At 39.2% G+C, this 21,262-nt stretch overlaps 2 protein-coding genes across 2 annotated transcripts; both read left to right on the top strand.

Annotated features, from left to right (window-relative positions):
• The first annotated feature begins 438 nt into the window (after positions 1-438).
• On the top strand, positions 439-7,882 carry vps51 (VPS51 subunit of GARP complex). Its single transcript, XM_038708930.1, is given in 13 exon segments — positions 439-916; positions 1,609-1,738; positions 1,844-1,990; positions 2,090-2,119; positions 2,122-2,308; positions 2,531-3,003; positions 3,006-3,445; positions 3,666-3,881; positions 4,138-4,221; positions 4,322-4,456; positions 4,560-4,681; positions 6,544-6,631; positions 6,710-7,882. Coding segments are annotated over 13 exon segments (2,505 nt in total). The 5' UTR covers positions 439-724; the 3' UTR covers positions 6,971-7,882.
• A 312-nt stretch (positions 7,883-8,194) lies between these two features.
• On the top strand, positions 8,195-20,242 carry tm7sf2 (transmembrane 7 superfamily member 2). The gene is made up of 11 exons (XM_038708501.1): positions 8,195-8,271; positions 9,101-9,183; positions 10,107-10,303; positions 12,463-12,517; positions 12,881-13,075; positions 14,271-14,374; positions 15,955-16,074; positions 16,257-16,425; positions 16,519-16,599; positions 16,885-17,007; positions 19,505-20,242. Exons 2-11 carry the CDS (start codon positions 9,111-9,113, stop codon positions 19,663-19,665), a joined length of 1,278 nt encoding a protein of 425 aa, XP_038564429.1. The 5' UTR covers positions 8,195-8,271; positions 9,101-9,110; the 3' UTR covers positions 19,666-20,242.
• Positions 20,243-21,262: the final 1,020 nt, after the last annotated feature.

Genomic DNA, 21,262 nt, shown 5'->3' with positions numbered 1-21,262 from the left:
TCTGTCTTCAGAGGTCTCACCTTTTCTTGATTCCTCTTCAGCATTTCAGGGTTTTATTGTCTTGCAAAGACAGTCTTTGTCTTTGCTTCATATCAGCCACAATTTAGTGTCAGGAATTCATGGTTGGTTTTCAGCAGCAGTCTGGAAGATCATACTAAATGTGCAAAGCTTTCCAGGTTTCAGCAGTTTTCATAGTAACTTATGCCAGCATTGTTCAACCCTCCCCCATATTTATCAAGGACAAAATGGTCATCCAAATCATTAAGAAGACCAAACTAATTAACTTTATTATTTCAAACATGTGAATCAAATAAAGGTTTTTCATGCACAATGAGGAATTACGATTATAATTTCATTGAAACAGCATACATTCTGACAATCTATAAAAATGATCCGATACGCAAGTAGGCAACTCTCTTGACTACACACACGCTCTTTGACGACGTAGCACCGGATAGGCTGCAAACCCGGAAATTGTAACGTTGTCAAGCTAGCTTAGCTAGGCGCTTGTGTTTAAGGAGAAAAATAACCTTCTGTAATTAAATATTTTGAAAAGCTGTCTTATTAAGAGTAGCCAGCTAAGCTACGCGAATATCAGTCTCTTTGAAGCAAGAAATTAACATTTTTAGGCAGTGGTTGTCAGTTTTCTCGTGCCAGCTGGACGCTCGTCATCTTTGTTTATCGTCGTTTCATTTGTACATTTCTTAGCTGGCCGGCGTACAGTATGGACGGAGAGGCGGACGACTCGGTGTCGGTGTCGGAGGACTCCGGCCCCGGCAGGAGGCGTAGGGTGCACGGCATGCTGAAGCTCTATTACGGTCTGAACGAGGAGGGAAAGCCCGAGGAGCAGCCGGAGTCCTTGGATCCCTGCGACATCAACGGGCCGCATTTTGACCCCGAGCACTTCCTCAACAAGGTTTGGGACCACTGCTGTGATGTGAACCGTTTCCACAGTGATACAACTGACATAATGGCCTCCACACTGCATGTTGTTGCAGCTGTCAATATCAGTGTAATCTGGAGCTGCTAAATGTCTAGGCCTGGTACCTTTTCTATATCCTATAAATAAGAGGATTAAAAATTATGATAATATTTGATTGAAAGTAAATCTAAGTGTCTCCCATCACAACGATCACCAGCAGGCAGTTTAAAGCGATGACACACCAGAAGGTATCCTTCAGTGTGCCTGGGAATATGGACACCTGTAAAAATGCAGGCAGTTGTGATCTGATTTGAGGTCTTAGAATAAAAGATACACTAGCACAAATCCGACTGGCATTTTTTTTCAGTTTTCCATTACCAAACAATGCATTCAGTAACCGGCACTCATTCAACTGTTATTACACCTCATGGAGATGGAAAAGAATTAAGTGGACTGGACATTTTAACCACAGTATACAGCAAATCACCAGTAAAATACAGAAACTTCTATAACACATATTTCACTCTGTTCTCACAGCTGTTTGCTGGAGAATGGTAGTGATTGTATGTATTCACATTTACTAGCAGCAAGCTACTTCATGAATAACAAATATATACTCGAGTGAGCCATTTGACCTTGTGTTTTTACATGTATTGTTTTTAAGTTTGACTGTGTGTTTTGTGCAGCTCAGAAGAGAGTGCTCCCTTGCAGAGTTGATGGACCAGGAAACCTGCATGGTCAAGCAGATCCGCTCTTTAGACAGTGACATGCAGACATTGGTGTATGAAAACTACAACAAGTTCATATCTGCCACAGGTGAGGGGACGTCTCACTCGCTGTTAAATTACTGCTGAAAAGTTGTGAGGTTTTGTTGAACTGCACATATCGGATAGTTGAACCGTCTTTCCTTGTCTTTTCCAGACACAATAAGAAAGATGAAGAATGATTTCAAAAAGATGGAGGATGAAATGGATTGCCTGTCCGCTAACATGGCAGCAATCACTGAGTTCAGTGCTCGTATCAGTGGTACTCTTCAAGACCAGCATGCGCAGATTACAAAACTCTCAGGTGAGACCCAAACACCTTGTCAGCTTGTTTTGTTGAATCGTTGTGGGGGACTTCATGATGATTATTTTCACATTTGTGTCTTGCCGTGTTTCTCCTCAGGGGTTCACACTCTGTTAAGGAAACTGCAGTTTTGTTTGAACTGCCTGCTAGATTAAATAAGTGTCTGGAGCTGCAGGCCTACGCTCAGGCAGTCAGATCCCACCGCCGTGCCCGCTGTGTGCTGCAGCAGTACAGCCACCTGCCGTCCTTCAAGGGAATTCAGGACGACTGTCACGCCATCATGGACAAGCTGGCACAGGAGCTTCGCCAGAAGTTCAGGTGGGAATCTCTTAACCTATATTCAGATTACAGACGCCACTGTGAGGGAACATAACACTGAAGGTCACCTTTCCTGCTAGAAAGAAATGCGACTAAGGAGTGCACCCAGATTTTATCAACCATAGAAATAAAATAAAATGAATATTGCCTGTAGAAAATCCTTTTTGCTGTTAGAATTTCAGAGATTTATTTGTGTCTAATGTTTTTTTTGTTTTCTTACAGGGATGGTGGGTCCAGCTCCAAAGATTTGTCAGAGTGTGTGGAGCTGCTGCTGCAGTTGGATGAGCCAGCGGAAGAGCTCTGTGATAAATTCCTGAGCCATGCGCGGTCTCGACTTGAGTTGGACCTCCAGGGTCTGGAAGCAGAGATAAGACCGTACCCGTCTGCCTCAGCCATGAAAGATGCTTCTGCACACAGGCTGTCATCTACTGCAGCCGCTGGATCTCCAACTGATAACTCCCCTAAAACGAGTACTATACCTTCTCCCACCTCAAACACTGACATACTGGAATTCATCGACAGAGGCTGCAATGAATTTGTCAGCAGCTTATGTTTAGTAATTGCATCCTATCAAGAATTATTTATAAACCATGCTCAGACGGGCGAGCTAGCATCCAAAAATATTCCACAGATGGCAAATGGTAAGTTGCAGGCCTTTGTGGATGATCTGGCTGCTCGATATTTCTTGCTGGTGGAGCGAGGATACAAGAGGAGAAAGGGGTCGCGGATAACTCTCTCCTGGTCCGCGCACTCGACCGCTTCCACCGCAGACTTCAGGCCGTGGCCAAACTGCTGCCAGGCTCCGCCGTGCAAAATCAGGGGACTGAGATTGTGATACGGGCAGCAACAGAGCGAGTCAAGCAGTACCTCTCCGCCCTGCAGAGCTTCTACATGGACAGCTTGACAGACGTGAGGCAGGCCCTGGCGACACCTCGGCTCTCTGTGGCCAGTGCTTCAGTGGCTGGAGGCGGAGCTCATCTGGGGGGGCCGGCCTCCGGCAGAGATGCTCCGACCAGCCTGCCAGAGCTCCTCTCCTCTCTGTCAGCCTCTATTCTCAATCAGATTAAGTCAGTGTTGGCATCCGTGCATCTCTTTACAGCTAAGGACATTACTTTCTCCAACAAGCCGTACTTTAAGGTGAATAGTTTTCTGTTTATTTGCCAGTAAATCCACAGTTTGCCCCCCAGAATTATTTTCTACTCTACCCTACGTGAGCTACATAGTAGCATAGCATGACTGAAACACACAGGAAGTAATTAAATAAAAGCAACTGTGACTTCATATTGGTATGACCTATTCCTATAATTTCTTTGTTTCTGCAGTTGTACAGCTGTTTCTGTCTGTCTTCTCCTTGTAGGGTGAATTCTGCAGCCAGGGGGTACGTGAGAGCTTGGTGGTGAGCTTCATAAAGTTTGTATGCCAGTCTTCTCGGCAGTTTTGTGAGAGCGCGGGAGACAAGGGAGGTTCGACTCCTCCGGCCCTCCTGTTGCTGCTGTCTCGCCTCTGCTTAGACTATGAGACCTCTACTATCTCCTACATACTCACTCTGACAGATGAACAGTTCCTTGTGCAGGTAAATGGCATTTCACCTTATAAATGCAGCAGCATGCACAAAAGACCATATTGCACTGTAAAAATACAGTATTTCACTTCGGATAGGTGTTTGAAAGTTGAATTTCAATGCATCAGTCCTGAGAAATATACCATATCTATAATGTTTTTGAATGTATTTTGTTAAGCCACCTTAAAATAAACTTATTTCACTCCTGAAATCTAAGCTGTTACACTGCCATCTAAATACAGGCCTTCTTATTCTTGTACTTTCTCAGCACCACAGTCCCGTAACACCTGTCACAACTTTATGTGCAGAAGCCAGGGAGGCGGCACAGAAACTACTCAATCATTATGTAAAGGTAGGTTTTCACCTAAAACATTCACTGTGTTACTTTTCTTACTGGAGGAAAACAGAGACAGCAGTGCAGGAAAAATACTTTTATTTTTTATTTTTTGCAGGTTCAGGGCCTGATCATCTCCCAAATGTTAAGAAAGAGCGTCGAAACACGAGACTGGGTTAACACCATCGAGCCACGAAATGTCCGTGCTGTGATGAAGAGAGTGGTAGAGGACACCACCTCGATTGATGTGCAGGTCAGAGTTGAATAATCACAATCTCTTCATTAAGTCCACTCATTATGCTTCCATCACCATGTATGAGTAGGCTGTCTTGTGAACCCTCTGTGCTCTACCATAGGTTGGTCTTCTGTATGAAGAAGGTGTGAGGAAGGCACACAGCAGTGACTCCAGCAAAAGGACTTTCTCTGTCTACAGCAGCTCGAGGCAGCAAGCCCGCTATGCTGCTAGCTACACTCCAAGGTAAATTGGCTGCAAACACACTGATGAAATAAAGTGCACTCCTCTAGCAGTTTTGGTTTGATGAACCTATTGTAACGTATTTAGCATATCAGACTCAGGGATTGAATGAGCACGTTTTGGATTTAGTGAGTTTTTGTCATTACTCTGATGTACAAGAGGCGTAATTTAAGAGGGAAAAGTCTGAAGTAAGTGAGTTAAGAGATGATAAACTGTCCACATACAGGTGCATCTCAGAAAATGATATTGTGATGTGGAAAAAGTTCATTTTTTGGTAAATTTATATAAAAAGTTTCATATATTCCAGATTCATTACACATTAACTGAAATATTTCAGCCATATTTTTGTTTCAGTCTTGATGATTATGGCTTACAGCTCATGGAAATCAAAAATCCATATCTGAAAATATTAGAATAAAGAATGTATAACACAGACATGTCGACCTGAGAAGAGCCTTTTGGTTCAGTACACACAATCACAATCATGGGACGTCCACAAGGAGGGTAATCCACAGAAGGTCATTGCTGAAAGGGCTGGCTGTTCACAGGTGCTCTATTAAAGCATATTCATGGAAACTCGAGTGGAAGGTTAAAGTGTGGTAGGAAAAGGAGCACAAGCAACAGGTACGACCACAGCCTTGTGAGTATTGTCAAGCAAAGCTGGTTCAAGTACTTGGGGGAGCTTCACAAGGAGGGACTGAGGCTGGGGTCAGAACATCAAGAGCCACCAGACACAGATGGGTCCAGGAAATAAGCTACAAGTGTGGCATTCCTAGTGTCATCCCATTCCTGAACCAGAGACAACGTCAGAAGCGTCTTACCTGGGCTAAGGAGAAACAGAACTGGACTAATGCTCAGTGTTCCACAGTCTTCTTATCATATGAAAGTAAATTTTGCATTTCATTTGGAAAGCAAGGTCTGGAGGATGAGTGGGGAGGCGCAGAATCCAAGTTGCTTGAAGTCCAGTATTTTCAGTCAGTGATGATTTGGGGTGCCATGTCATCTGCTGGTGTTGGTCCACTGTGTTTTATCAAGAGTCGATGCAGCCGTCTGCCAGGAGATTTTAGAGCACTTCATGCTTATATCTGTTGACAAGCTTTATGGAGATGCTGATTTCCTTTTCCAGCAGAACTTGGCACCTGCCCACAGGGCCAAAACCACCAGTAACTGGTTTGCTGACCACGGTATTACTGTGCTTGATTGGCCAGCCAACTCACTTGACCTGAACCTCATTGAGAATATATGGTGTATTGTTAAGAGGAAAATGAGAGACACCAGACTAACAAAACAGACGAACTGAAGGCCGCTATCAAAGCTACCATAACACCTCAGCCGAGCCAAAGACTGATTACCTCCATGCCACGCTGCGTTGATGCAGTAATTCATGCAAAAGGAGCCCCGAGCAATGCATAAATTAACCTTTTTTTAGAACTTTTCAGAAGGTCGACATGTCTGTATTATACATTGTTTATTCTAATATTTTAAGATGGATTTTTGATTTTCATGAGTTGTAGCTTTTAAACTAAGGACTATGGCTGTAAGCTGTAATCATCAAGTTTAAAACAAAAAAAAGGCCTGAAATATTTCACTTCATGTGTAATGAATCTAGAATATATGAAAGTTTCACTTTTAGGGTTTAAATTATGAAAAGAAAAAAAAATTGAAACTGAAATGCACCTGTAGGAGTGGCTTGGTAAGATATTGTGTGTGACAGGCATACAAACACACACAGGCAGTTAATCTGTATTACCTCCTTTACTTCCACTTCAAGTAAGACAGTTGTTACTGAGTTGTCTTTAATCGTAAGAAAAAGGTTGTTTTAATTGTGGATTAGCTTGAGTGATTAGTCTTTTGTCTGCCTGCAGTGCTCCCATGGATACTAGTCTGCTGAACAACATACACAAGCTGTTTTCTGAGAGGATAGACATCTTCAGCTCAGTAGAGTTCAACAAGGTGAGTGCAGGTCTTTGTTATGATGTAGTGTAGTCTTCGTTAGAAAAACATCTCTCACACACCCCTCTACTGTCCCAGGTGTCTGTGATTACAGGAATTATCAAAATCAGTTTAAAGACATTCCTGGAGTGTGTCCGCCTGCGCACCTTTGGCCGTTACGGGCTGCAGCAGATCCAGGTTGACTGCCACTACCTGCAGATGTACCTGTGGCGGTTCGTCACCGATGAGAACCTTGTACACTTCCTGCTGGATGAGATAGTGGGGAGCTCCGCCCACCGCTGCCTGGATCCTGCCCCGATGGAGCAGAGTGTGATCGAAGTCATCTGTGAACGAGGTTAAAGCTGTGCAGCACAGCCAGCCTCAAACAACGTATCGCAAAAAAGAATAACAGAATTACAATACACACTGGAATCATGCATCCAAATTTAAACATGTTACATAATTACTGTTAAATGTTAAATTTATTGATCCAGATTGAAATATACTGTAAAAATGATGTTGTGCACTAATGCTCAAACATTTGTGAAGATGTAAATGCTCACAAGTCAGCGTAACTCTGATGACCTTAATGAAGAAGTGATGAATCTCTGCATTAACAGTCTCTTCTCTTGTGTTGAATTAATAGCGCTTTTACTACTGTAAAAACATGAATACATCTTCCAACACTAAAGGAAATGAAACAACACTTGGCTGTTATGTTGTAAAGAAGATTAAGTCACTGACTGAAAGTGACTTGGGGATTGATCTACATTACATTCCAGGCACTTCCCATACAAAGTGTACATGAGCCTCTAGTGCTTTGGGTTTAATATTAAAATAGTAATTTACAAACCATAAGATATGAGAAGATATACCCCTCTGATCTCTTCTATCTGCAGAGACAGAAACAAAATGAATTATCCATGATACCAGCTAAAGTAGAGTAGAGTGAGTAAATGCTCCCCTTGAAGGAAAACATGTTTAATGTGAATACAAAATCTGAGTGACTTAAGACAAAAGTTTTGTCCCGTGGAACTCTCATGTATTAATAAATCCTTTTAGTGTCCTTTTGCTGAATAATTTGCAATCTGAACGTCATCTGATTATGTAATTCACATCTAACACTAAACTAACTACATCGTATTTATGGTATCTCTTGCCTTCAGGCTAGTTAATGCTGTTTTCTGTGCATGTCTTCCACAGATAGATGGTATGTTTTGGAGTGATTTAAATGTTTATGTCCAGAATAAAAGCTATGAATGTATGACTCAACATGTGTGGTCTTAATTTACATTCAACACAGTCTCCTGCTAAAACGGGCAAATTTAAAAACATGTAGAAAGAATATTTTTTTCCCCCCTACTGTTAACAGAAAGGTACACAATATAACGAGAGATTGCTATAATTCAGGTGTGTTTCACAACATTTGCCACCCATTCCTTACTCCAATATGCGGCTGACTGTCGCCACCTGATGAGCTGTTTTGATTGGCTGAACCCTCTTCTCTCCACCCTCTTCTGATGACTCCGGAGGGATCTGATTGGCTGAGAGACAACTTCGCTCTGTGAAACGTATTTCGGGGGCGTTTCCATCTGCAGGTTACTGGATGGATGCTTTAGAATTACGTTACAGTCCCGTCTTCACCTCCGTGCTTTACACCGGTAAGACAATGTATTTACTGCGTTACAAGACAAACAGCTGCATGGTGTTTACTCTTTCTGCAAAGCCTCTCTTTCTTTGTCTGGCGCTCAGGTCATTTTGGCATCAGCAGGGAATCCAGCAGATAAACGGCCTTCTGTTTCACGTTTCATAATGAAAATGTTACTGCATGGACACAGGAACTAACTGCAGTTTGACCTGAACTTTGACTCTGTATTTCTTACTGCAATCGCTATAATACAACACTAGTATACAAAATAACAGCCGATTTAAGTATTTCAAGAACGTTTAAAACCTGTCTTGACACAGGCATGCTTTGGCATCTTTCAAAGTGTTATATATTAAATGACACACAATGGTTTACACATTGGTCATATGATGTGTATGTAAAGTCAAAGTCACAGGTAACTCTAGCTGTTAGATAAATGTAATGGAGTAGAAAGTACATAACAAATTGGAAATACCTAAGTAAAGCATAAATACCTCATGGTTGTATTTTAGTACAGAACTCAAGGTAAATGTGCTTAGTTACTTTGCACCACTGCTGTTAACATGGATTTTTTCTTAATTTGTAATGAGGACTGTGTAACCTCATTACAAATTAAGAAATATCCTTGTAGTGGTCAGTGGTGACGCTGAACCATTTATTGTCAGTTTAAAGAGGAATAAAAAATTTGAAATGTCAATATGTTTTACTGCAGATAATGCTAAGGATTATTGTAATTGTCGGGGAAGGTTGACACTACAAAATCTGATTTTACTTATCTCAATCTTTGGCTTACTCCTGTCAGTTTTACTAACTGAAATATATCTACGTTAATATTATCACAGGAGACCAATAATGAGGCCAAACAGTCAAGCCCTCAAGCCCAAATCCTCAGATGACACAGAGAGGGAATTTGGAGGAACCCTGGGTGAGTTTTTTTGCAAATAATTTTCCTCACACTGTGTTGCTTACAGGTAAATACTGTTTGTCTGTGCCAACTACTGTGCGTTGAAGGTGAACCTCAAGTGAAACATGTTTAAGAGCTTAAAGAGTTTCCTCGTATACTAAAGCAGATTTTATGAAAGCAAGAAATAAAAGACAGTGATCTTAACAGCCAACTTACAAAAGAGCATTAAATACCAATTTACTTTTTGGAATATCAAGACACTGTCATAATGATATTTGTTGTTTCATAAAACTGCTCAAATCAGGTATTTCTTTAGTAGCCTCTTTGGTAGATTATAAAACTGCTGCCATAATAGCAATAATTAGATGACAAAACTCGCTGCAGTAAAGATCACTTGAAAGTTCACAGCAGGAACTCCATCACAACAGGAATCTTCATTATAGCTCCAACTGAGAATCATCACAACTACCCAAGTAAGATTTGTCATTGTAGACATAAAATGACAAATACGGCACAGTGTGTGTGTGTGTGTGTGTGTGTGTGTTAATGGTGCTTCAAATCCTGTTGTGTTCCTTAATGTGAGCATCACATCCACTTTGCTTTCCAGTTGTTCTTAAAGTGAAATCATGTTTTGAACACGACTGCTCAGCTCTCTGCAGACTACAGATCTGACAGTACTGAAGCAAAGCACTCGTTTTGTTTTACCCATACTGTCATACTAATCTAATTGTAATGCTATTACGCAGATATTTAACATGCGTAATTATTTACAACATGCATTGGCTATATTAATCTGGTACATTAGATCATCTCTTTGGTCGAGTGTTAAGTTTCTCCTGCGATGCAGCTTCACTTCTTTTTATAATTTCAGTGCTTCTGGCTCATTAATGTTGTTTGTCTAAACACACCCGGTTATCTCACTTTTATCTGTAATCATCTCTCAGGTGCTATATGTATTCCCATCTTTCTTCCATTGACGGTGCTGTTCCTGATCAGTGTAAGTCGATCCCCTGAGGCCAGTGTGCTCCAGTGGCCCCCTTCCCTCCCATCCACTGACCAGCTGTGGGACCCTCTGGCCCTCGTGGTTCTGCTGGGATGGATCGCTCTTCATGCCCTCCTCTATTTGATGCCATTAGGAAAGGTATGAAACGCCTGGTTCAAAGTTAAACTAAAACCATCTGTGGTGACGAACAGCTTGCAGCTTTCTCGAGAAAACACTCATCCGATCGACTCCACACTGGACAATGCTCTCCTTTGCTCTCCTTTGGGTCCTCAGCAACTCAACTGCCAAGTGTGAAGCCGATCGGATGAACGGTTCTCGAGATGTGTGAAGGACAGTCATACATACACACATACCGACAGACCGACAGACAAGGGTTCCTTCCTTTGTAGTTAAATGCTGCTGCTATAGCGCCACCTATTGGCCAAATGGCTCCAATTTGTCAGTCACTGACAAATTTCCCTATCCCTGAATCCAAGCAAACTGTAATTAAAAACCAACGAAAGAAATTGTTAAAGGGATTGTTTGGGTATTTTGAAGTCAGGTTGTATGAGGTACTTATGTATAGTCAGTGTATTACCTACAGTAGACAGTGGTCAGCGCACCCCGAGTATGGGGAAGCAGAGCAGTGCTGTGCTGTTGCAAAAAAACGTATTAGCGACACACAAAAAAATCTGTATCCATTTAAGTGTACACTATGTTAAGAATATTTTCACCACTTTACCTTGCTGTCAGACAGCCTTTTTATGTAGCAGCTGTTTGGGTCAAAGTTGTGAGATCAGACTGAAATCAAACTTCACGTTTATCAAGTTTTGAAAGATGGTGCATGCTTGTGTTTTACTTAATATAGTGTGCAATAAACTGATATTGATTCTTTCCTATTCTTCCTATCTGCTTCTCCAAACTGGGGGCGCGCTGACCACCGTCTACTGTAGGTGTAATACACTAACTATGGATAAGTACCTCACTTCAAAATACCCAGTGAATACTAAATTTACCGTCATTTCCCATTATTCTATTGAGTCAGCTGCTTTAAAGCAATAGCTAGACTAGTGGTTCTCAATGTGGGGTCTGGGAAAAATATGACTATTCTTGCATTTGTTTGATACACTTTGTGTAATAAAATATCAAAAGACAACAATCCTGTCAAATGGGGATCTGTGGTCTAACTTTTGTCAATTTAGGGATCCTTGATGTGAAAAAGTTTGAGAACCACTGAGTTAGACAATTTCGGGAAATACGCTTTTTGGCTTTCTTGCCCTGATTTTGATAAGAAGATTGATACCACTCTTAGTAAGTAGGTAAGCTTTATTTATATAGCACCTTCCACAGACAAGAGGGGTCACAAAGTGCTTTACAGTAAAAAGACAAAAAAATAAATAAATAAATTTCATATAAGGCTACAGCCAGCAACCTAAGCAGCTTGCGTAGCTTAGTATAAAGACTGGAAACAGAAGAAAAAAGCTAGCCTGGCTGTTCAGAGGTTCCAAAATCCCCCAACTAGCACCTCTAAAGCTTTTTAATGAACACATTAAATCTTGTTTATTTAATCCGTACAAAAACTGAAGTATAAAGACACTTGCCGGAAGTTATGTGCCAGACTGTTTCTTGGCCCGGTTCTTGGAGCAGTTCGCAGGTTACATCTGGGAGTGATACTGATCTTCTTAACTCTCTGCAAGAAAGGGAATAAGTGTACTTCCCAAAATGTCAAACTATTCCTTTAATGACATCTTCATGTTTATCCTGACATGCTAAATGTAGTGTAACAGGAGCATGAGCAACTACAAAAAAAAAGATAGAAAAAGACAGAAAGTCAGCAAATTGCTTAATCATGTCAAACATTGATTTAAACATTAGCCACCACATGCTATACCACCAGACCAAGACAAGTCAGATGTCTAGTGTAAGTGTAATGAATTGAGTAATAATGCATTTAATTTTCCTTTTTTAATTTGTTAGGAGGAGGAATGTGTTTTTTCATCTTACAAAAGTAATATAGTATCACTTTAAGTGAGTTCATTTAATCAGTCATAAATTCATAATTTTATATGTGATTTTGCATATTTCTGTAGTGCATATTATTGTAGTGATCTAATGTCAGCTGTATCACCAGCCATAGCATTTTGATTAGTTGACTTTTGTATCCACTGCTAGCAGAGTAAAGAGACAAGACTTTTTTATCACCATACAGAAAAGTCTTATATGCTTTGACTGAGCCTATGACTCTGTTCCAATTATTAATGTAAACACAGGATATGTTTTACATGTTCAGATTAAAAAATGAGCGTATTTACCTGCAGGTGTCCGAAGGATTAGTGCTGAGGGATGGAACACGTCTCAAGTATCCCATCAATGGTATTGTTGTGTTTTGGGGGGGAAGGAGTACAATTGAGAGTTGTAGCACATCATATGTTTAGTTTTTGTGATTATTTATTTTAAAATATGTTAAATTTTGTGACATGTTGTTGACCAATGTCTAGCTTTGTTTGTACTGTGAGTAACAACGCATAGTTGTGCTCTGGAACATCTAATACTGCAACTGCCATTTTATTTATTATATAGTAAATAGTGTCTGACCTCGAGCTAAAGTTTGCTTAAGTTATGCACCCTGAAGTTCCACCTCTTCCAACTTTATCTATTTATATAGCAGCCTCTGTCCGTCTGCTTACAGTACATCTGTCCCCGGGCTACAGCATTTACTTTGTTTCTCTCCCTCAGGTTTTCATGGCCTGTGCATCAGCGGTGTGTTGCTGATGTTGTTTCTGGGGCTCGGGGCTCCTCTCGGGTATCTGTTTGAGCTGCTGTTGCCTCTGGCAGTGTGTGCAATAGCCGTGTCATTCCTGTTGTCCACCTACCTCTACATCCGCTCATTTCTCGCTCCTTCTAATGCACTCGCTTTGGGGGGCAACACAGGTGAGAGTTGAGGTTCATCACCATGTACCCATCCTGAAATACTTAAAAACAGTTACTGGTGATATGCTGTGCTTTTGTAGGAGTCTTTTATTTTTCGGTACTCCTGTGAGTAATAATCTAACAGCCAAGCTCTTCAGGAGCCTACAGGCATCAGGCATCAAGTGAGTACTCTCTTTCAAGTAAGCTGACCCTGCTACGGCGGCTACGCTGTGCAGAACTGCTTCTGAAGGCAAAAACCTGAGCACCCAGTGTTGTGGTTCAGATTCTACTCACTGAGTTTGTGAAAAGAAAAAAGTTAGCAAGGCAACAACATGTTGTTTCCAGTGCCATGCCATAAAATCAAATTTTAAAAAAGCCTTCTTGTTGATTCAACATGAATTTTTAGCAAAATAAACTAAGCAAGTGGTTAAAGAGATGGATGCCATGCTAGCAGAAAACATTCCTTCAAAAACAAATGACATTCTCATCTGCCTCGACTGTATTTTGTGTGTAGTCTAATTAGAAAAAGTTAATTGTTAGTAGCAGATGTTAGTTAGCGTGATAAAATGCTAAACTACATTTGAATGTGGTAAATATTATACCTGCTAAACATCAGCATATAGAATTAGCATTGTCATTGTGCTGACGTTAGCTGAAAGCACTGCACACACCTACAATGTGGCTTTGGACTCTTCTTGTTTCTGTCAAAAATTTAACAAAGAGAAAACAGTTTTTCTCAACTACAGAAGCTCTCAGTCCACCATTACTGTTCATCTGTCTGCACACATGCGTTAACAGTCTGAAGCAACAGAATGCAACAAATTCATTCTCCTTTCTGGGAAATGAAGAACAATGCTGACATCAAAACACAGAAGGAACTAATAGTGCTAAAGATGACTTTGTGTTGTTGATTACAGCTGTGCTTTTCCTACCATGGCATGTCAAAATGTTTGCTGTGAAAAAGGAATATTGTATTCAACAATATGAGTGTATTAAATTAAAGTAATAGATAAAAACAGTTTTTCAGTTTTTGAGTACAAATATTTATAGTATAATTTTTTATGAAAAGGGTCAGTAACATGAAGGACATCAGCTTTACGGATCACTTGTAAACATGTTTTAGTCACATTATATACCTGCAAACACTGAAAGCACAGAATTGTGTCTAATCCTCTTGTGGATTTTTTTAATGCATTCATCCCTCTGTCCTGTCCAGGAAATCCCCTATATGACTTCTTCATTGGCCGGGAACTAAACCCCCGGATTGGAAACTTTGACCTTAAATATTTCTGTGAGCTCAGACCAGGTCTCATTGGCTGGGTGAGTTAACCTGCATGAGTGAACAATTCACTTTCAATTCAAAACTTTTTGAGGTTAAGAGGTTTCTATATACTGTATACTATTTCAAGTCAAACATTAGGAAGCTGTAACTGGCAAAGTGCAAAGGGCAGTTTTAGACGGCATTTTAAGCGGCAATGTGCTTCACTGATTTTCCTCCAATTTATATTTTACTCAATACAGAAAATATAATGAGTTCTAGCTCTCATTTCTCTCATACAGTGAATATAATGCAGTAAAACAATAGTATTTAATTTAAAAGGAGAAGAACAAACATTACAACAAATGTGACATAATCAAAGTGTTTAAACTTGTATTAAAACACAAAGCTGTTGTGAGGAGTGCACTGCTTAAAACAAAATACTTTTGTAATGTTTGACTTTATTTGTAAGTCTGAGTAGTTCAAGATACGCCATTGAAAACATTAATTAACACTGATGTCGATCTCTGTTAGAGAACCCAACAAGACCAACAGGTGGCGATGTTGCTCTCCCCTGATCTTCCACAATAACTTGCAGTTTCAGAATCTTTCAGAAACTTCTCTCCCTGATGACCTGACCCAGTGAGATATTTGTTGGAGGACAGGGATGTGCATCGTTATCTGTGTCTGAGTCATAAGACAAAAGATAGTTTTGCCAGTGAATATTACAAATAAGACTCCTAAAAATACAACAAGGTTCTCCATATCTTCACTATAAAACAAATTTCACAAAAACACAAAGACAGTCAAAGGATCGGGTCATACTGGAAAATGTGGATGTAATAGTCTTTTATTTACGTTTTTTTCCCCACCGTATTTACAGAATGAACGGTAAAACCTTTGCACATCTGAATGTTTTAAAGCCAGGTGCGTAGGAGAGGACAGAAAAAGCTCCCACCAACTGGCTACAGACAGTGTGTGGGAGTTATTTGCTTCCTGTTGAATGTTAAAACTATTTACTTTTGACTTTCCACATCATTACAATTGCTCTTAACGTCCCAAAAATGTAACATTTTAAGGGCTAAGTCTCTTAAATTATTCATGGTAATTCAGTTTCAACAGCCCAGTTAGAGTAACAGGCCTCTTATGAATAGAATATTAAATGTTTAGTCTATTCAGATGTTAATGATTGTGTGACTATTACCTTGGATGGAAAGATATGCTGCTCTGTGTCTAAAACTCAGAGAGAAACAAACTTGTCTTTATTTAAATTTAATGTAAAACAATATTTCACAATACAATGAATCAAACAGAAGAAAAATGCTTCTATTGACACAATAAACAATCCAACAATCATCTTGGTGGCCACTGAGTGTAAATGCCAATTATCTGGAATGAATGCAACCACTTTATCTCTGCAGCACTGATTATTTCCTAAGCATGTTCTCAGAAAAGTATTGCAGCCTCAGTATTTGGGTTTTGATCATGCGCACATCACAGCTGTGACTGGTACATTTTTGGATGTTTGATGTGTGACCTGATCTGATCCAGTTAATTGTAAAACGAATGCGTCCACCAATACCTGGAAAGTGCAGGGAATAAACTAGTGCTGTTAATCAGTATTCGCCTGTTTTCCTCACAGGTGGTCATAAACTTCGGCATGCTGATGAAGGAGGTGGAGCTTCGTGGTTCCCCCTCACTCGCCATGATACTGGTCAACAGTTTCCAGCTGCTGTATGTGTCAGATGCTCTGTGGAACGAGGTGAGGGGTCAACAGAGTCAGAAATAAAGGCTACTGATGTACTGTAGATCCTACTATTATACTATATATACTTCTTATTTTAGTCCTACAGACACATTTCAACATTGGCACACCAAAAGCCTACTATTTTTAGCTCTGCATCTTTTTTTATTTAATGTCATGCTTTGTTGTGTGTATAACAGGAGGCAGTTCTCACAACCATGGACATTGTGCACGATGGTTTTGGCTTCATGTTGGTCTTCGGGGACCTGGCCTGGGTTCCCTTCACATACAGCCTGCAGGCTGCCTTCCTGGTGGTGCACCCACAGGCCCTAAGTTCACTCGGAGCAGCAGCTATAATAGCACTGAATGGTATTCATGTGTCAGGTCTTTTTCATTAGCATGTAATGTGTTGTGCCTCATGGTAAGAGATGGTGATGTTGACATTTTTGTCTTTGCCATCAGGTGTTGGATATTATATTTTCAGAAAATCCAACTCACAGAAGAACCAGTTCAGACGAGACCCTACACATCCAAGTGTTGCAAGTTAGTCATTTTTTATTTTTTTTTATTTTCTCTGAAGTCTTTTTAATATTAAATGTTGTTTCATTAAATGAAACATTAAATGTTAATTCTCCGAATCAAGACAAATACCTTTCAGTACACTCTTTCACAGCTTATTTCTAATGTATCTCAAGTCATGCTGTATATATGAAGAGAAGGAAAATGCATTTCCTCTTTCATCACTGAAGTGGGAGACAGGGGGTTGATCTTTAAAGGGCCAAGCACATTTTACTCAGAACTATCTAAATTTTCTACGACTCCATGCAGAACTAGAGACCATCGCCACAGCAACAGGGAAACGGCTGCTGGTGTCCGGTTGGTGGGGTCTCGTACGCCATCCGAATTACCTCGGTGACCTCCTCATGGCCCTTGCGTGGTCCCTACCATGTGGTAAGACAGCTTAAAAGCCCCCACAAGGCTCTTTTTACACGTTTTGCATCAGGCTGAGTATTAATCATATCATTTCACATTTTAGTCAGTTTTCACTTATATAGCTTTCCTAATGCCATATTGTTAAAGCTGGATATGTAATCAATACTTGAGCTGCAACAATTAATCGATTCGTTGTCAACTATTAAATTAATCGCCAGCTATTTTGATAATCTATTAATTTGTTTGAGTAATTTTTTAAGAATTCCAGCTTCTTATATGTCAATATTTTCTGGGTTTTTGAATGACATAACTTAATAATACAAGATACAAGGTTGTTTATTTGTCATTATACAGCACAAGGCTGGATAACGAAACAAAATTTGTAGTTCCTTCATGCTACACACAACATATAATTAATGTAAAATATGGTAAAATATAAAATAAAACAATATATACAGTTATTCATAAACCTATCTACATCCGAACATTCTGCAGTGTATTTTTTGAATTTGAATCTGGTGTGAATATAAACAGCAGCGTAGATGATACTATGAAAGTTTCATCTTCACAATAATAATGATATATAAATAAATAATAACTAAATAATAATAATATAATAATAATTGATACAATAGCCTAAACCTGGCAAAATGTTTTATTTAAACTAGATGTGTACTATATGCCGATAAATCGGCTGATATTCTTTTCCCCCATTATTTTAAGAAACGCATGACATAAACAAATCCTTAATATTTGTTATGTTGAGACCATACCAAGATAACATAACATAATGTAGTATAAAATAATTTTTTTTATCGTTATAAATAGTACTTAGAACAAAAGTATGACAAAATATGTTAAAGTTTTGATAAATAAGTGTCAAATTATGAAACAGAAAACATTTTACAAATATCTGATTTGTAGGAGTTTTATGGAGTACTATTACTAATGAACATTAAATTTAATAGTGTATGTATTGTGGGGACCAGCGAAACAGAAACTATCAAAAATACCAATATACTAACACTCCAACTACTAATAATGATACCATATCAAATCTCATGTCACTGCTATAATATTAATGGTAAACAGGGCTCTCATATAGATATTTTTGAGCTGTGGGATGATGTCATAATGGTCTGTGGGTTCGTCCCTACGAGCAAAGGCGGATTTTTGCTCCTCAGTGAAAGTTGAATAAACCAGATGGTTAATTGTGGTTAAACTATTCTTTATGGTCAGAACATGACACTTGCCAAACAGATCACTTAACAAATCTGAGGTAGAACTTTCAAAACAATTAAAATAGAATCTTTTTTGACAAAATATGCATGACTAAAATCTTTTTTCACTCCCTTTTCCTCAACAAAATAATATATTAATAGAAAAAAAAGTGCAAATTCATTGTGATTCAGATGAATTAAATCAAACATTTATTGACCATATGTCGATATATTGTTATTGAGGAAAATTATATTGCGTTAATTATCATTATTATTTTATTGTCCTGCCCTACTTGAAATCAAGAACTACCTGACCAAAAAACGCAAACAGTATGACAGTCTCTAATACTTTGTTCTATCGAGACATTTTGGTTTGTACCAAAAAAGTACTGAGGGTGACCAGGCTTAGCCATAGTGATGTTTGCATCTGATGCAGAAGCAACAAAGGCAGCAACAGTCTGTTCTCTTTGTTCCTCTGTAAGCTGCCTTATTTTCTCTTGAAATCTCGCTTCCTAAAACAGGAACTGTCAGACTTCTGTTACAGCTGACACATTCTGCTCATTGGTATTCAGACTTTATGTGACTCAGCCTGTGTAGCTGCCTTTGTAATTGAGATGTACTGTAGTTTCTGCCTTAATTGCTGCCGCAGAAGTCACAAACTGCTAATTTATGCGCTCAAAAAAAAGAAATCATGACAGCATATTCCACACGGATGAAAGCTGCACTGACAAAAAGGAACAGTGATCACATCCAGACCCTGACTGACAGACAAAAAAGGTACATGCTCAAAAACACTATAAAGTGCGGTGTCAAAAAATTACCATTGAAATGAATCAACACTTGGAACATTATGAGCTTAATCAAACTGGTATTCACTGCAGAGCTTTTTCAACATGTTCTCACTCTCAACGTCTTAAATAGGGCCGCTTGGTCTGTGGCTCTACGCTTCAAACTATGACACTGTGGGTAACCCTCTTGCCTCAGTTTTGCACCACCAGGGATTCGTGGTCAAGTTAGCAAAATAAAGCTTGCTGAGAAATATTTCATCATAGTCAGGTGACCTTCATTATCATGTTGTTCATTGTGAATAAAAAAACGTGGTTAACATTATAAAATGGTCGCAGTTTGTATAGGTTCAGACAACAAAAATACTTGGTTAGGTTGAGGAAATGTTTGAAGCTTACAGCCTCTGACCAAGCGGCTGTATTTGACGTGCTAGGAGTCAGAAAGGGATGGCTTTTTATAATTTACACTTGTTTGCTCCTGCTTACAGTCTATGCTTCTCTTTTCTTTAGGATTCTCACATCTTGTGCCTTACTTCTATGTCATATATTTCACCATCTTGCTGATTCATCGAGAGGCCCGCGATGAGAGACAGTGTAGGGCCAAATACGGACTAGCGTGGGACACCTACTGTCGGCGTGTCCCCTACAGGATCTTCCCTTATATATACTGAAAAGGAAAGCAGATGGGTGCAACGGGACCAAAAGTGTCACACAGTGTCCTTGTGACTCTTCCAAGGAGGATGTCCACACGAACTTGAGATGTAAATCCATTTTTAGTTACACAGACCGATCAGTAATAACTGGCGCCGCTACTGGGAGTCCGCAGGAAGCCCACAGTTTTTATCAGCTTTGATTCTACAACATGATGTTTGATGGATCAATATTTCTAATCCAAACCTCACAGGAATCGGATATAGGTAAAGACCATCTGCATTACTAGTCTTGTTCTGTGTTTCTGCAGCAGAAGAGGCTAACGCTGTAGTAAAAACAGTGTTGGCTTTGTGATTTTTTTTTCTCATAAAAATCTGATAAGTTCTTGTAAAAATTTGAAAAAAAACACAAAAATGTTTTTTCTTAAAAAAACGAATAAAAACCCATTTCCATATAGACAGCAGTGTGCCTTTTTTTAATAAAAAAGACAGGGTCCCAGTATTTTTACAATGTGTCTGTTTTTACAATGTCTTCTTGTTTGTAAGTGTATTGTTATCTGTGAAATACATTTGAAATAAACAAATACAACAACAGCAAGCAACGTTTGAGACCTCTAATATCATTCATTTACATACTACATGTACGTAAAAATGCATTATTCCTTTGAAGATTTGAGTCTACACCTTTGCAAGTATGACGGAGACAACTGAATGACCAGAAAAGCTATTTGCCATTAGCTGTGTCAGTTTTTAATAATCTTTTCCACCCTGTTAGAAACTTGGTTCAGATTTTTTGCTGCCACTTTTTCAAACAGATTTATACCTGTATTCTATTCACAGGCCATTCAGTTTGTGGAAAAATTATGTGCATCAAATTTGCCCTTTTCAATTATAAATCACCCTGCATTTACACAGATGTGTACAGATGACAGAGCGCTCTGCTGATGCACACCTTCATTTTTCACCTTTTGAGCCCATTTACAGTACAGTTGGCCCCCGTCCTCGCCTACGCAGCACTCAAGCTATTTTCTGTTGTTTTTCATATGCGAAGTGGTAATTAGGAGTGCTCCTTCATAATGCCACGGTTGTCGACATCGTGGATGAATTTATGCTGAATTAATATAAGCTTCTCAGATTGTATGTATATGTGTATGCTCTGTGTGTCATTTATTTTTTCCCTGATTCTGTTCATTTTATTGCTCTTGCGCCGCTTTATTCTGTTAAAAAAAAAAAAATTTAATGTAAAGGTTTTGCACTTAAGTACAGTTTTAAGGTATCAATATCTCACAACAAAAATCTATGATTAGGATTAGGATGAACTACCGAAATATATAAAGTTGTTCAATCAAACAAGCTACAACAGTAAAATGTAATACTAAAGTAATAGCAATATCTAGTAATGTAATCACAAGTCAAGGGACATTTTTTTTGCGGAAATCATGCTTGTACTTTGACACCTTTTTGCTCATAATACTATTGTACTTTTTATAAAATGCATGACTTATACTTGTAATAGTACTTTTACATTGTTGTATTGGTACATTTACTCAAGTAAAAGATCTGAGTACTTCCTTTTTCCACTGATCTAAACACTGTTGCTCCTCATCTATCTTTAGCG

This window comes from Micropterus salmoides, unplaced genomic scaffold, assembly GCF_014851395.1.
Source record: "Micropterus salmoides isolate LMB-PRFRI ecotype aquatic unplaced genomic scaffold, ASM1485139v1 Ms_hic_scaffold_9, whole genome shotgun sequence".
Taxonomy (NCBI): domain Eukaryota; kingdom Metazoa; phylum Chordata; class Actinopteri; order Centrarchiformes; family Centrarchidae; genus Micropterus; species Micropterus salmoides.
This window is presented reverse-complemented; position numbering and strand designations above follow the sequence as displayed.